The following is a 16,095-nucleotide window of genomic DNA, read 5'->3' as shown; positions in this document are numbered from 1 at the left end:
GCACGAGGACCCACATGGGGCTGCCCCTAGCACTACCTGAAGGGCGAGACCCCGACTCTGGAAGCCACAGTCCGGCTGGAGTCCATCACGCGTACAATGTTTGCAGGAGGTGGGAGGTTACAGGGCGTCCGAGTCCCCGCGGGATGGGGTGGCAGGATGGGTTCTTATCTCCCGGCTCAGGCGCGGACGGGACAGACCGGCGCGCGCCACGGCCGAGGAAGGCCCCTGGCGCAGGCCCCGGATATTTGTGTCAGCGCTGCCGCTACCGTCCCCCCCGATGGGTCGGGACACACGCTCCCGCTCGCGGTCGGCTGGTCGTAGAGGCCAAAGGCAGCGGAGTCGGAGCCGAAGTCGGAGCGGGAGCCATGGGCGAAACCGGCGGCACCGGGACGACGAGGGGCGGCACAGGCGGAGGCGGCGGAGCAGGCGGAGGCGGCGGAGCCGTGAGCGCAGGTGGGGTTGCTACGTGAGCAGCGTAGGGGAATCAGGCTTCTGCCCTCGGGGAGCTAGAAGACCCCCTGAGTTAGTTGGGGAGGCTTTCTGGAAAACGAGACGTCAGACAGCGAAAGGAAGGCGAGTGGCATTCCAGGCAGGGCACCTGGTGGTGACAAGGACAGCAAGGAGCGCAGTGAGCGCGGCGGGGGGAAGTAGGAGATGAGGTGAGAAGGGTAACGGCAGACTGTTACCATGGACTCAAAAGGGTCCGCTTGCCTGTGCTCATCCAAGCCAAAAGTAAACACGAGCAAGAATTTGCCGCAAAGAAAGTAAAGGTTTATTTGAGGAGTTGGCGCCACGTCCGGAGACTCAGGTGAGCTATTGCTTTCAAAAACCTGGCTCCCCGATGGCCTCTAGTGGCCAGGTTATATATGAAAAAAGTCATTAATCGTGGTTGCTATGGGAGTTGGGGCTGGGGGCTCTACTGATTGGTCAGGGCTGAGACCAGGAGCAGTTGATCATGGCTTCAGGTCCTGGTGTCACGGTACTATTCGGTCACGTTTTCAAGGAATGCGTCCGTGGGGCCGTTCGGCTTTCATAAGACGAGCTGAAACATAACTGAGGCCAAGCTCTTATTCTTGTTTTATTAAAACATTATTCTAGCTTGAGGTTTAATTATTATATCCTAGTCATGGTTGATAGAACTGAAGCTTTATTCTTAAATGAATTTGATGTTCACCAGAACCTAATGTTCTAAGGGCTTAATGATAAAAATGGAGCAGGCATACGGTATACGGACAGGTAGAAAGATCTGGCGGAAAGAATGGAAGGGTGTTGTGGTTCTGTGAGGCTGAACAAAGCCAGCTTGGATTCAAGCAGAATGCATACTAAAGAAATGAAGTTCATGTGCGGTTACAAGACCAGACTGTGCAGAATCTTCTGTACCGTGGCAAAGGGTTTAGCCATTATTTGGAGGGAAGTAGGGAGTCATGTGGTATGACTTACTATTGCAGAACTCCCTGTGGTTTTCGCGTGGAAAGGGACTGGCTGAGGGGGTAGGCAAGAGTGACACCAGGGGAGAGGAGGATGATACAGGTGTCACCATCCATCGCCATAGTGGCTGTAATTAGGCACAGCTGATTGCCCTCGAGGCTGAGAAGGTGGCTTTTCCTTTTGAGTCTTATAAGGTCGTTGCCAGCCAGGAATTCCACGAAGATATAAGTAACAGAACAGAAATAATGGAGAGATGCTTTAAGCCAGGGTTTAGCCAACTGCAGCCTGTGACCAAGGCAACAGAGGATGGTGGCCTTCATAAGAAGGAGGGTGTGGGAGGCACCGGTGGGAAAGTGGGTAGATTTGAGTGGGATTTCAGAAGTAGAGGTGACATTTGCTAATGGAGGTGGGTGTAAGAGGGAAGAACTATTGATGACAGGTGGCAGGACTCAGGTGATTCCTACTAGGACCTGGGTCTCAGCTTCCCCATGGGTCACAGTCCTTTTCTTCTGGAGTGGGGCAACTGGCCAGTCTTGGCTTGAGTCTGTTCTAGCACAAAGGAACCAGTGATGGGAACTGACTCCCAGACCTGGGTCCCAGTGCTGACTCAGCCCCTAACAGGCTGTGATACCCAGGCCAGTCTCTGCCGCACTGTGTCTTCAAGATTTCCGTGGGGGCCTCTCCAGACAATGCCTTGTCTCCCATCCTTCCAGCCTGTTCCCCACTCCATCGCCAGAGTGGCTGTAGTCAGGCACTGTGATCGTCCTCGAGGCTGAGGAGGTGGCTTTTTCTTTTCAGTCTCATAAGATCATTGCCACCCAAGAATTCCAGGAAGATATAAATAGCAGAACAGAAATAATGAAGAGGTGGGTTGACCGGGGGTTTGGCCAACAGTAGTCTGTGACCAAGAAGAATTTTTACATTTTGAAATAGAAAGGAAGATGTGAGAATTATATGAAATTCAAATTTTGGTGTCCAGACTAAAATTTTATTTGAATATAGCCATGCCCATTTGTTTACATACCATCCACACTGTTTTGGGGTTTTTTTTTTGTTTTTTACATTTCAATCTGTAGCAATTATTGCATTTTTTATTTAATTTTTTTTATTGGGGAATATTGGGGAATAGTGTGTTTCTCTAAGGCTCATCAGCTCCAAGTCATTTTCCTTCAATCTAGTTGTGGAGGGCGCAGCTCACTGGCCCATGTGGGAATTGAACCAGCAACCCTGTTGTTCAGAGCCCGTGCTCCAACCAACTGAGCCATCCGGCTGCCTCTGTCCACACTGTTTTTGCACTACAACGGCAGAGCTGCTTTTTTGCAGAAAAAGTTTGCTGACCCTGGATTAAGGCTCCGGTGGTGATATTTTAGCATTGCCTGACATGTAGCAATAAATCTTGTTATTACCATCTTTGTATTTTTCCATCTACTGTTTTCTAGTATTTGAATTGTTCACAAGAATCAGCCAACCCTAAATATGTAATTAATGTTTATGAAACTTTTATCAATTTTATAGTCCATGTTCAAGGACTGCAAAATAATTGGTTTTCATAGTTCAGGATTTTTCCTGAACTATGTTTCCGTAGTTCAGTGAGCTTACTAGGTGGACTGTTTAACAAACTAAATACACACTTGGATGTTACTCTCCATGTTCAAAGGCCTCGAAACACTAATGAATCTATCCTTAGGGGTGTGCCCATTCCCTTCCCTCCTCCCAGTGCCCTTCCCTGGCTCTTTATTGCTGACAGTTTTATTCTAGTTCACTCCTGCCCATTCTGTAGGACCAGTTTAAGCGCACCTTCTCCTGGAAGCCCTCACTTGATACCTTGGACAGATCAGATTCTCTGGTCCATACACGTAGAGTTTCTACACCATCCTGCCCTCACCCTCTTCCTCTCCCGCTCACTTACTCTGCTCCAGCCACAGGGGCCTCCTCGCTATTCCTTGAATATGCCGAGTAAATTCCTGCCCCAGGGCCTTTGCTTCTGTTTTGCCTTCTGCCTGGATCATCCTCTCCCCAGATCTCCCCATAGCGCCCTCCCCCACTGCTTCCAGAGTAACCTCCACAGGGAGACTCTCTGTGACCTTCTATCCTGATGTTATATCATTCTTTGTGGCTCAAAGCACAGTATCACACCGTGTTTACTTGTCAGTGTGAGCCCCATGAAGGCAGGGGCCATCAATGTTTTGGTCCCTGCTGGGTCCCCAGAACTTAGAACAGCACCTGACGCACAGCAGGCGCTCACTAAACATCTGTCGACCAAATGAGTGACCAGCGGGCAGTAAGCAGACCTTTGTGATTCTGTCTGCAGGTCGGATTCAGAGGAGGACCAGTGGCAGCGGCGAGGGAGACAGAGCCGGAGCCCCAGAACCCCTCGATGGCGCTCAAAGGACTGGTCCTCTCAGTCTGATTCAGGCAGTGAGCGGCGGCGGCAGCGGGGCCACTGGGCCCGCAGGCGGTGGACGCGCTCTTGGTCTCCGGGCTCCTCCGTGTCCAGCTCAGCATCACCAGACCTGTCCCAGAGCTCACGGGAGGCAGCCGAGGCCCTGAGCCAGCAGCAGAGCCTGCAGGAGCGGCTGCGGCTGCGTGAGGAGCGGAAGCAGCAGGAGGAGCTGATGAAGGCCTTCGAGACGCCTGAGGAGAAGCGGGCCCGGCGCCTGGCCAAGAAGGAGGCCAAGGAGAGGAAGAAGCGGGAGAAGATGGGCTGGGGCGAGGAGTACATGGGCTACACCAACACCGACAACCCCTTCGGCGACAACAACCTCCTGGGCACCTTCATCTGGAACAAGGTGAGCCCGTCTGAGCCGCACGCCACGCCTGGCAGGCGGTTCTGTTGGCACCGATCGCACATTCTTCCTGCCTTTCTGATTGTTTCTGCTTTGCATACTTTTTACAACTTCTGTTTCAAGAGACGTTTGTAGCACTCGTAGCACACGTTCCCAGACTATGCCTTGCAGAGTTTATCTTACACACACACGTGCGCGCACACACACCGGTTCTGCCAGCCTTCACTCCGTTAACTGTCCATTGCAGGGTAACATTTCAGGTGCACTTTGCCCCCCAAACCAGCCTGACCTCAGTGTGACTAGAGAACTGGTTCTTAGCGTCACGCGCCCAAGATGGGATTCCACAGTTAGAGACTGCTGTCCGCTGATTCTTGAGTCGCATACTACACCCGATCACTTCCCTACACCCATGGCCTTGGGTACATGGTCGAAAATAACAGAATTTCTCTCAGTTCTGGAGGCCAGAAGTCTGAAATCAGGGTGTCAGTAGGGCCATGCTCCGTCTGGAGGGCCTGGGGGAGGGTCCTCCCTGCCTCGTCCAGCTTCTGGTGGTTGCTGGCAACCCGTGGCTTGTAGACGCATCGCTCCAGTCTCTGCCTCTGCTGTCATACGGCCATCTTCCCTCTGTCTTCACATGGGGCGTCATCTCTGTATCTGGGTCTAAATTTCCCTTTCCCTATAAGGACGCCAGTCATTGGATTAGGGCCCAGCCTCATCCAGTATGACCTCATCCTAACTAATTCCACCTGCAGAGACCCTATTTCCAAATAAGGTCACAGTCACAGGGTCTGGGTGTTGGGACATGGACATAACTTTTGGGAGACATAGTTCAACCTGACAGTGCCCGTCGGTGGTGGGGAAGGTGAGCAGGTGGGCACAGCCAGAGGCCAGGGTGTCTCCCGCTCGTCACACACACTCCAGGGAATGGTTTCTTGCCATTGTCTTGAACACACCGAGCCCATTCCACCTCAGGGCCCGTGCTCTTGCCATTCCTCTGCCTTGGAACACTCCCCGCCTTTTCCCCTGGCTGGTTCTTTCTCGTCCTTCAGACCTTGGTTGACATGGTCCCTCTTCTGAGAGGCCCTCCTGCCCCCTTGGTCCCTAAGGTCCTCCCCTGCCCCCCCCACCCCCCACCCCGTATTCTTTATTGTGACACTGCCTCTCCCTTCCTAGTACTTTACTGACAAATGTGTATCGTGCGCCTGGGGGTGGTAGAGACCACGTAGGTCCTGGGCACACATCCACGATGAGCGAGACAAAAATCCCTGTCCCTGTGGGGCCAGCAGTCTTTGTGGGAGGCGACTGTAAATGAGTAAGTTGGCAAAGTATGAATAGGAGAGAGCAGGGTGGGGTGGTGGCTGCCGTTTCATAAGCTGGTCCAGAAAGGTCGCACTGCAAACGTGACATCTAAATACACATCCTAATTAATAACGTGTACTTCCTACCAGACTGAGCGCCACAGGGCAAGCTCTGTCCCCAGAGCCTGGCACACAGTACGCGCTCAATAAGTGTGAATGAACAAGCTTGCTGTAGCTCGGTGTGGTGTGTGCACATGCGTGCTCAGGCATTTCCCCAACGAGCTTTCTTGGATCCCTGCCCAGCCTCGGGGAGCTCACCCCACAGGAGGGCTTCATCAGTCCCCTGCCCCCCCCCGCCCCCCCCCCCGCCCCCCCGTGATAAGCACATGAAGGGTTGACCCCAGCTCAGCCACTGAGGCCTCTCTAGGCCAGGGAGGGTGCTAGACAGATAGGCCGGCAGTTGGGCGGTGTCACACATCTTGTCCCCCTGTTCTTGGGGCCACTGGGCTGGCAGGCTGGGCAGTCATGCTGAACATTCACACACACTGTGCACCAGGCGTTGTTCAAAGGGCTCGTCTTGCTGCAGCCTCATCCGCGTCAGGCCACTGAGCTGCTTGCCCAAGGTCACCCCGCTCTGGAATGGCAGAGCTGGGATTTGAACCGGCTCCCCATCTGGGTCTGTACCTGTTGTTCTGTGTAGCCATAGAGACGGGAAATCATGTGGCTGGGGAAACCAAGGAGTGGCACGGGCATCGAGGGGTGAGTGGCCCTGAGCCCGGCAGCCCTATGTCCCCTGGAGGTGTGTTTTTCCAGGTAAAGGGGGATCCTTGAATGCACCTCGGAGCCAGTGGTGGGGAGGCTGATTGTCTGGAAGTGTGGGGCTCGGTGCCCAGCTCAGGCCAGAAATGTGGGGTGATGTCAGAGGGTTTGAGCCGTCCCAAGCCCAGGCGAGGATACAGGGAAGAACCTCTGACTGAGTTCGTGGTGCCCTAAGGTTCTGTGACCCTGGACAAGCCTGCTTTCAGGGTCTCCCTCTCATTCAGTCGCTGTTCCTGCCTCTCCCGACAGGCAGCTGGGGTCTGAGCTGCTGCGGGTAAGGACGCCACACGGCCGGTGCAGCTAGGCTTCTGTGTGAGGAGTCAGCAGGTCCCATTCCAAGTGAGACTCCGCGAGCCCCATGGGGCGCCAGACTGCCTCCTGTGTGTCTTAGCACACGTCTCCCTCACAGTAGAGGGGGCTCCGAAAGGTTGGACCATATGGAATCGGTTCTCTAGGCATTGAGGGGCGTGTCTTCTAGCAGACACAGCAAGGTGGGGCTGGGGCGGCTCACTTTTCTCAGCCCCACTGTCCTCGCCTGCAGAGCAGATGCTGCGGCCCAGGCGTCCCGGCCTGTTCACCAGTGCATCGAAGCTCCCTGGTGGGGGTGCCGGGTGGGGGGGGAGGCAACTCTGCTCAACAGGCATGTGACTGACCCTTCCAGGCCCTGGAGAAGAAGGGGATCAGCCACCTGGAGGAGAAGGAGCTGAAGGAGCGGAACAAAAGGATCCAGGAGGACAATCGGCTGGAGCTACAGAAGGTCGGGGTGCCCTTGGCCTGCCCACATGGGGTCAGGAGGCCTTCCACCATTGGGGCGCCTAGGCTGGTTCACTCTGTCTTAAGTCAGATGAGACCTGATTGGCTTACATGAGAAGTCCAGGGAAACATGGCTTTACGCACAGCGGGATCCAGGGGTTGAGGCAATGTCTCCCATGAGCTGTTTCTGTCCAGCTTGGCTCTGCTGGCCTCTGGGCTTTACTTTCAGATGCTCCCCTCAGGGTGGCTAAAATGGCCCCACTAGCTCCAAGCTGCTGTGTCTCCAGTGGAAAGAGGGCCCCTTCTGCACCAGGGTCTGTCTGAAACCTCAGGTGTCCGTGGACCAATCTCTATCCAGGGCTGGTGGGTTAGAGCCAGGCCCGGGTTACAATCCTACCCCTGACCCCAGGGAACCCCATGGCCTAAGAGCTCGCAGGACAGGCAGGCCCCACGAGACTCCCATTGTCCAGGTGTCCCACCCTCATCCTCCCCATGTGCCTTCAGGTGAAGCAGCTACGGCTGGAGCGAGAGCGGGAGAAGGCTATGCGGGAACAAGAGCTGGAGATGCTGCAGCGGGAGAAGGAGGCAGAGCACTTCAAGACCTGGGAAGAACAGGAGGATAATTTCCACCTCCAGCAGGCCAAGCTGCGGTGCGGGGGCGCGGGGGGCGCGGGGTCTGCCCGCCATGCTGTGTCCTCTCCCTCATTCCCAGCTCCGGGGCCCAAACACACGGAGCCCGTGCTTGCCCCAGGGCCTGTGCACTCGTTCACGCTGCTTGGAACCCATGGCCCGAGCTGCTCCCCTTCACCCTTTGGGTTTCTGCCTATTGCCTCCTTGGGAGGCCCTCCCCGGCCCCCTTTCTGGCACCAGCCCCTGCTTTGTGTGCACACCTGTTGCTGGTGTGTCCTGTCTCACCCGTTGGGCTGGGTGTGGAGGAGACACCTGAATCTACCTGTGCCATGTGGCCGAGGTACACGCGCGAAGTAGTGTGCTGGATGCGGGGCCGCAGGGACTGCGCTAGTCCCTCCGCTCGCAGCCCACAGGGTTATCAGCTCTGTTTACAGACAAGGAAAACGAGGCTCCTGGGGGTCATGAATTCACGGCCACACGGGTATCAGTGCCAGTCCTGTCGTGTATGCTCTGGCCACCTCCCGCCCCCTTCTCGCCCTCTGCCCACCAGCCGAGCCATGGCCAGGGTCTTACACCTGCCTGGTCAAGGGGCTCCCTCAGGTTAGACGAACTCTCTAGCACGTGTCCCCGAGGGCACAGCGTCGAGGCTCTGGATCGCCCAGCTTGGGCAGCCCATCACTGGGAGGCGGGCCTCTCTGCCCCTCTGGTCCACTCCCACCCACTTCTCTTCAGACCCCATGCTCGTTCCTGCCCCTGCCCCTTTCCTGTTCTGTGCATCCTGGCTGACCCATCTTCCTCTTCCACCTGACGCCTCCTCTTGCAGAAAGCCTTCCCTTACCACCACCCCCTGCAGGCCAGCTCCTCCCCTGGCTTCCACACTGTCACCCCTGTGGGCAGGGTCTTCAGGAGGGAGGGCATGCACACCCTTGGTTCTGACACCCCCCCCCCCCAACACTTCCTGCAGCTCCAAGATCCGTATCCGGGACGGGCGGGCCAAGCCCATTGACCTGTTGGCCAAGTACATCAGCGCGGAGGACGACGACCTGGCTGTGGAGATGCATGAGCCTTACACCTTCCTCAACGGCCTCACAGTCGCCGACATGGAGGACCTGCTGGAGGACATCCAAGTACGGCCCGGCCCCGCTGCCAGGCCCTGCCACCTACACCCTGGCCCCCCAGGACGTGCCTTCACCCCTCCCTTCTGTGCCTCCGCCTCCAGGTGTACATGGAACTTGAGCAGGGCAAGAACGTGGACTTCTGGCGGGACATGACCATCATCACAGAGGACGAGATCTCCAAGCTCCGCAAGCTGGAGGCCTCGGGCAAGGGCCCAGGTAATGCAGGCGAGCGCCGACTCCAAGCCAGGTGACCAGGAAGGCGCCAGGGTGTGCTCTTGGCCATGCATATGTGGGTTGGTGGGAGCTGCTGGGGGCCCTATGGTTCCATGGGAAGCCTCAGGCGCTCTGCGGACCTGTGGCCCCATTGGGGAGGCCTCTATGAGCCACCAGGGGGCAGCACCGGGCAGCAGGAGCCGGCGTCCTGGGAGCAGGCCTTCCTTAAATGATCACTCTGCATCGCTGGGCTTTCCTGGGAGCTGCGCCCGCAGAGCCTTTTTGTTTGGGTTTCAAGTTTTCTCCAGAGGCTCAGTCAGTTTAAGTGAGAGCAGGACCCGACTCCACTTGGCTGGGAACCCAATGCAGCCCCGATCTGGTCAACCTGGTGTTCTTTTATAACTCGCTTTGCATTTTCCTTTCAAAGTGATGACATCTAATAATCGCAAAGGAAATGAGCTCTGAAGCAGGATTTCTGCTTGGCACTGCTGACACGGGCTGGGTCACTGTGGGGCCGTCCTGGGCACTGGGGGTGCTGAGCAGTGCCCTGCCCCCGCCCATTCAGCGTCAGGAGCACACCCAGTGTGACACCTGCAGGTGTCCCCAGACAATCCAGTGTCCTGGTGGCAGAATCACCACTGCTCTAAAAGCTCATGCCCAACCCCAGCAGGCCCTCCCACTAAAGCCAATGACTGTAACAATTCCAGTTCCTGGGGCCTCCTCCTGTCCCTGTCGCTAAGCTCCATCCTTCATCGCCTGCTTCTGGTGGCCAGAGACGCCTGCCCTCCCCTTCCCCTGGCGTGTGTAAATATCATTTGCTGCTCAGATGTGGGTTGGGATGGTTTCCTTTCTCTCAGGAAAAGGACGAATATCCTTTATTTTTATAAATGGAGTTTTGTTTTTCTTGTCCTCTTAGCAGGTCACATCCTGTAGTAACTTCCGGAGAAAGGAAGGGAAACTCTTTGTCATCAGAAATGAGTCCAGGAAGTCTCCTTTGGGGTCAGTGGGGCTGGGTATAGAACTGTTTGAAAGGGCATGTAGGGCCCAGCTACAGAGTGACAATTATGAGCGTAGCTCTGAGTACAAATCCATGCCACCAAACAACTCAGCGACCTTGACTGGCTGGCTGTTTTCTGGAAGCTGGTTGTCCCTTTTATCACATGGGGATGATAAAACTCCTCCAGGAGGACTGCATGAAGAGAAGAGTAAATAGTGTCAGATACTCGAAACAGCATCTGCTCGTGACACTGACTGTCCACTACCACCCCAGCCTTCCAGCTGAGGTGCTCAGATACTTCGAGAGCCAATCAGGCCGCCTTTCCTTGTTCCCGGGCCCTTTCTCTGCCACCCCCACCCCCACCCCACCCAGGTAGGTTGGCCCCTGCCACCCTCCTGGGCTCCCTAGACTCCAGTAAGGGAGCCCCACTTTCTGGGACCTTGCATGTCCCTTCTGTGGTTTGTGCCCTCATCTTGGTGGAGCCTGTCCTGCCATAACTTCCGGAGAAAGGCAGGAAACTCTTTGACATCCTGAGTGTTGGGAAATGCTTCTCTCCCTCTGGCTGGTGGCAGCGAGGCTGGCTACACTCTCTGGGCTGCGTGTTTCCTTCGGATGCAGAATAAGAATACCCTTCGCCACATGTCTGCCTGCTTCCAAAGCCCCACAGGCTTCTCAGGTGGTCCCTTCTGTGACGTGTCCCTTCTCTCTCTACTACTTCAGTCACCCCTCTGTCTGCTTTTCCTTCTCACGTGTTACAGCTGGCGTCCCGGGTGGCTATAGGTGCTTTCAAAGATGAGCTTTAGTTTTGGCGTGATTTCCAAGAGAAGAAGGGAGCTGAGAGGTCTTGACTCCACCATTCCTGGGCACCCACAGAGCTGTCTTTAAATTCAGTTGGGCTCTTTTCCCTCCCCCCCTCCCCATAACTGGAAAATTCTAAGCACGTAGCAGGTGCAATAGAAAGTGGGTCCCCAGTGGCCCCCCCATTACCATTTTCTGCGGGTCCTCCCAGAGAGGGTCTCTGAGGAGGAGCCTCCCCTACCCCCAGGTGCTGCCTTCTGCCTCAGTGTCCCAGTCGACGTGACAGCCCCCGTCCCCCTCATGGGAGTAGCAGGCCCTGCCGGACATGCAGATGGTGTCCAGGCCTGGGACCTGGCTTCCTTTAAACATGACTTAGTAGCGCTTGGCTTCTGTGGCAGTGGTGCCAGCGGGGCTTCTGTTTGGGTTATAAGTTTTCACCGGAGGCTCCTTCCATTTGAGTGAGAGCACAGGCCTGGTGGTGTCGCTGAATTTGGTCCCGCAATGTTTCTGCGCCTGTCACAGGGCTGCTGGCCCGTGGGTTGGCCACTGCGTCCAGTGCCGCCCGGGGCTGCTGGGGTGCCCAGCAAAGTGTCTGAGGCTCTAGGTGCTGATTCCAGGGTCCCAGGTTGGTTGGCTACAGGGACTCAGGTCCTTCTTGAGCCTGTCTGGTCATCTGTGACCGTGTGTCCAGTGGCAGGGGTTCCTGAAGCCTGTTTTCTAGCAGGGAGCACGGGCTGGTCGCCCACCCCCTCATTCACCCAGCAGCTACCTTGGGACCTCACCGTGGGCCCAGCCCAGGGCTGGGGAAACAGCAGCCGGAAGCCCTGGGAGGTCCCTGCCTTCAGGAAGCCACATAGCAGGTGTGCAGACCAGGCGTTGGAGGAGGCTTCCTGATAGAAAGGACGGTCTCGCTGAGCGCTGAGGATGGTTGTTGCTGACAGAAAGTAGCACATGTGCAAAGGATGGGGCGGGGCTTGGCATCTTTGATGAGCAACAAGACTGGCATGCCAAAGCACGTACATAGGGTCAGGCACCAGCCTTGAACTTGGGGACCTCTCAGTTTAGAGGGGAAAGGGCACGTACCTGGGTCCCCAGCTTGTGAAGGATGCTGGGACAGACTCCCCTGAAGGATAGTGGGGCCTGTTTACCTCAGGGTAGTATCAGGACTTCCCACAGCACTTGGCGAACGAGCATCTCTCCTTGTTGTGGTGGAGCGTGCAGGCCAGGCACAGGCCAGCGTTCACATGCATGGTCTCGTTGGGCTTCACAGAGGGGAAAACAGGCCCAGAGAGAGTAAGACACCTGCCCAAGGTCACACAGCTGGGATGTGTTCCAGACAGTCTGGCTGCCAGGCAGACCTTTTGGCTCCTCCATATGGTGCAGGAAAGGCAGTGTGGGCAAGGTTGGTGGTCCTGGCCCTGTTCTGAGCACCCCCACCCCCACTGCAGGTGAGAGGCGAGAGGGCGTCAATGCGTCAGTCAGCTCCGATGTGCAGTCAGTCTTCAAGGGGAAGACGTACAGCCAGCTGCAGGTCATCTTCCAAGGCATCGAGGGCAAGATCCGGGCTGGGGGCCCCAATCTGGACATGGGCTATTGGGAGAGCCTGCTGCAGCAGCTGCGCGCCCACATGGCACGTGCCAGGTGAGCAGGCAGTGGGGCCTCAGGCCCCTTAGTTAGGTGCTGCCCAAGGTGGGTCTCATTCTTCTCAGGATCTCGCCTGCGGGACAGAAGCCACCTCCACCAGGCACAGTGGATGGGGCTGGCCCTTAAGTAACTAACCTTGGGGGCCAAGGCCCCCACAGTGCTCTCCTGCCCCACACCTGGAGTCAGGCAGGGCCTCCTGCAGCAACCTGCCTTCCAGCCCTTACTGAGCACCTGGCTGGCCTTTGCTTCCCACGGGGTCAGCAGGCATCACAGGAAGCCCCCAGGCTGCCTGTCCCCACCTTCCTCCGGCCCTGCACCCTGTGTACAAATTCTCAGCATGCTTGGCACCGCTGTGTAAACACAGCCTGTCTGCCGCTGTGTGCTCGCCTCTAAATTTGCCCTCCTCCCTGCCTGCTCCACGACCAGTTCCACCCCTCCTGGCCATGGGACAGTTCTCCAGGGTCTGTGGCCCCAAGTTCTCCATTTACTCCAAGGTCGAGGCCAAAGCTTTGACCTTAGACTGACCACACTGGGCTGGCGTCCCAGACTGTATCGTACCCACTTAGTGCCCTGTCAACATCTGTCCTTGCAGCAAAAAGGGGGTGGGGTCATGAGAAAGCCTGAGGGGGAGCAGGGCCCCTTTCCTCCCAGTCGGGGTGACCACCCAGCCCATGTTCCAGGCTCCGGGAGCGGCACCAGGACGTGCTGCGGCAGAAGCTCTACAAGCTGAAGCAGGAGCAGGGCGTGGAAAGTGAGCCTCTGTTCCCCATCCTCAAGCAGGAGCCCCAGTCCCCCGGTCACAGGTAGGCCGGGCCCGGAAGTACCCCTTCCCCATCCGGGGGCCCGCCCACCCCTCACCCACCCCTCACCCACCCCCTACCCACCCAGCCCTCTCTTCTCGCAGCCTGGAGCCTGAAAACCCGGCCTCAACACCCCCTGGGCCCTCCTCAGAGGGCGGCTCCGCAGAGCCTGAGGCGGAGGGGGCTGCGCAGGTGGAGGGGGAGCCGGAGGGGGAGGCCGTGCTTATGGAGGAGGACCTGATCCAGCAGAGCCTGGACGACTATGACGCCGGCAAGTACAGCCCCCGGCTGCTCACGGCCCACGAGCTGCCGCTGGACGCCCACGTGCTGGAGCCGGACGAAGACCTGCAGCGCCTGCAGCTGTCTCGGCAGCAGCTGCAGGTCACAGGTGCGCGCTGCGGCCCGGCCGCAGAGCTGGGCGGAGGGGCGGGGCGAGGGGTGGGGCCAGCCAGCAGGGCCTTGATAGCAGACCTGTCTGTCCCCCTTCCTCCCTGGCTGAGTATCCACTCATCACTCGCTCATTCATTCATTGGGGCACAGTGACCAGGTGGCCCCAAGGACAGAGGAATGGTGTTTTTTACTTCCTGTGCCCAGCTCTGCTTTGAGCTCCTTATGCTCTTCGCTGGGGAGCATCTTGGCCTCTCTGGGCCACCATCGCCCTGCATACAGAAGAGAAACAGCCTCAAAAAGGCCCCTACCTGGGGTGCCCCCTGTGGATCTAATCCCTAGGCTCTCTGGCCACTTGGCAGTGGACACATGGTGTTTGGTGTCTGCCCTGGGGCAGAGATGGCCAAGGATGGGGGTACAGGGCAGCGGGGCACGTTGCAGGCCTGGGCCTGCTACTCCTTGTGCCTTCAGCCTGAGTCTCAGGTCTTCTGTGAGAGGCCTGGTGGGATGGGGCGGCCAGGCTGCCCTCCACACCACACTGGGAGCGAGGTGGCTGGTAATGGGGGGAAACCAAGGCTCAGTGGTTCCTCAGTCCTGGATAACAGCCGTGCCACTCACAGGTGACGCGAGTGAGAGCGCAGAGGACATCTTCTTCCGGCGGGCCAAGGAGGGCATGGGTCAGGACGAGGCGCAGTTCAGCGTGGAGATGCCACTGACTGGCAAGGCCTACCTGTGGGCCGACAAGTACCGGCCACGCAAGCCACGCTTCTTCAACCGCGTGCACACGGGCTTCGAGTGGAACAAGTACAACCAGACGCACTATGACTTCGACAACCCGCCGCCCAAGATCGTGCAGGGCTACAAGTTCAACATCTTCTACCCTGACCTCATCGACAAGCGCTCCACGCCCGAGTACTTCCTGGAGGCCTGTCCCGACAACAAGGACTTCGCCACCCTGCGCTTCCACGCCGGGCCGCCCTACGAGGACATCGCCTTCAAGATCGTCAACCGCGAGTGGGAGTACTCGCACCGCCATGGCTTCCGCTGCCAGTTTGCCAATGGCATATTCCAGCTCTGGTTCCACTTCAAGCGCTACCGCTACCGGCGGTGACGGCCTCACGTTTCTCCAGGACCACTTGATGGCGGTGGTGAAGCTGGCCGCCACCCCCAGCCGGTTCACAGCCCACCTCAGGCTGGTCCTTCCCCTTGCCTCCCTCACTTTGCCTGTGTGAACAGCAGGTCACAGGAACTGCCTTGGAAAATGGTGGGGATGAGCAGGCCAGGTCGGCCCAGGATTCTGACACGCAGGAGGGGCCCCTGGTGCGTTCTCAGAGCCCAGGGAACGCAGCTGGTATCGACCAACCTCACTGTCCACATGGCAGACGGGCCCAAGCCTGGCAGTGTGTGCCCTGAGCTGGGGGCTGCGTGGAGCCAGGACCTGGGGTGTCAGGCTTTTGAGGGGCAGGAAACCCAAGTCCAAAGCGTTGATGGGCCCTCGGACACAGCCAGCAGCCGCAGGGCCCACACTCCGGGCCCTTTCCCAGCTGCCTCCCTCGGAGCCTGTAGCAGTGGATCCCGGAGCCTTGCTGTGCGTGTTCCAGGAGAGACCATCTGAGGGACAGCCACGTTCTGTAGTCCCCCCACCTTGCCCCCGATGCTGGCAGTGGGGTCAGTTTCCCCCCAGGTGGGCATGAAGGACGTGTTATTGTCCACCATCAGGTCCAGGAACCACAGGTCACTGAGACGTCCTTCCTCAGCCACTGATGACAGGCGCTCCCAGGAGCCCCGCCTCTGTGGGTGCAGCTGCAGTGCCCCCGTCTGGCCTGGGTGTTCCTCTCACCTTGGGACAGGAGTGACACAGGCCACGTCCCCGCCATCGCAAAGCTGCCCATCCTCCTTGTTCCTGTGAGTCCGACAGGGACAGTCACCCACAGTCACTGTCAACAGTGCACCAGGCAGACTGACCCCAGAAACATTTCTTTTAGCGATTTATTACAGAGACATTTGCAGCCTGACGTGGGAAGAACCTACACCAGACCTTGAAGTGCCACCACCCAGCTCCTCGGTCAGTCCTGCCCAATACCAACTTCATGTGGAAATATTTCAGGTGGTTTCTCTAAAAAGACTTTTTTAGGTGGGGGAGAAATCCTGCTTATTTTCATGTAGTTTGTCTGCTCATGAGGGTGCATGCTTTTTTAATAAACACTTTATTTTAGAATAATTTTAGATTTTCAGAAACGCTAGAAAGATTGTCCAGAGAGTCTGCACCCACCCCCACCCCCAGCTGCCCCCATTGTTACCTTCGCACATAAGCATAGCACATTTGTCACAATGAAGGCATGAAACCCAACTAAGACAATCTTTCAAAAAAACAACCAGACACCTAAAAATAGTCAACAATTGTTCCTTAGGAAGTTTCTTGTA

The 16,095-nt window shown here is 57.2% G+C and overlaps 1 protein-coding gene across 1 annotated transcript; it reads left to right on the top strand.

Annotated features, from left to right (window-relative positions):
• The first annotated feature begins 222 nt into the window (after window positions 1–222).
• CACTIN (cactin, spliceosome C complex subunit) lies at window positions 223–15,892 on the top strand. Its single transcript, XM_019744257.3, has 10 exons — window positions 223–453; window positions 3,740–4,217; window positions 6,993–7,088; window positions 7,589–7,734; window positions 8,679–8,841; window positions 8,934–9,048; window positions 12,289–12,481; window positions 13,165–13,287; window positions 13,389–13,672; window positions 14,292–15,892. Exons 1-10 carry the CDS (start codon window positions 278–280, stop codon window positions 14,780–14,782), a joined length of 2,265 nt encoding a protein of 754 aa, XP_019599816.1. The 5' UTR covers window positions 223–277; the 3' UTR covers window positions 14,783–15,892.
• The last annotated feature ends 203 nt before the right edge of the window (window positions 15,893–16,095 follow it).

Source organism: Rhinolophus sinicus, chromosome 15 (genome assembly GCF_057876585.1).
Source record: "Rhinolophus sinicus isolate RSI-liver-muscle chromosome 15, RSI-T2T, whole genome shotgun sequence".
Taxonomy (NCBI): Eukaryota; Metazoa; Chordata; class Mammalia; order Chiroptera; family Rhinolophidae; genus Rhinolophus; species Rhinolophus sinicus.
The sequence above is the reverse complement of the archived record's forward strand: the minus strand, read 5'-3'. Positions and strand labels throughout refer to the sequence as shown.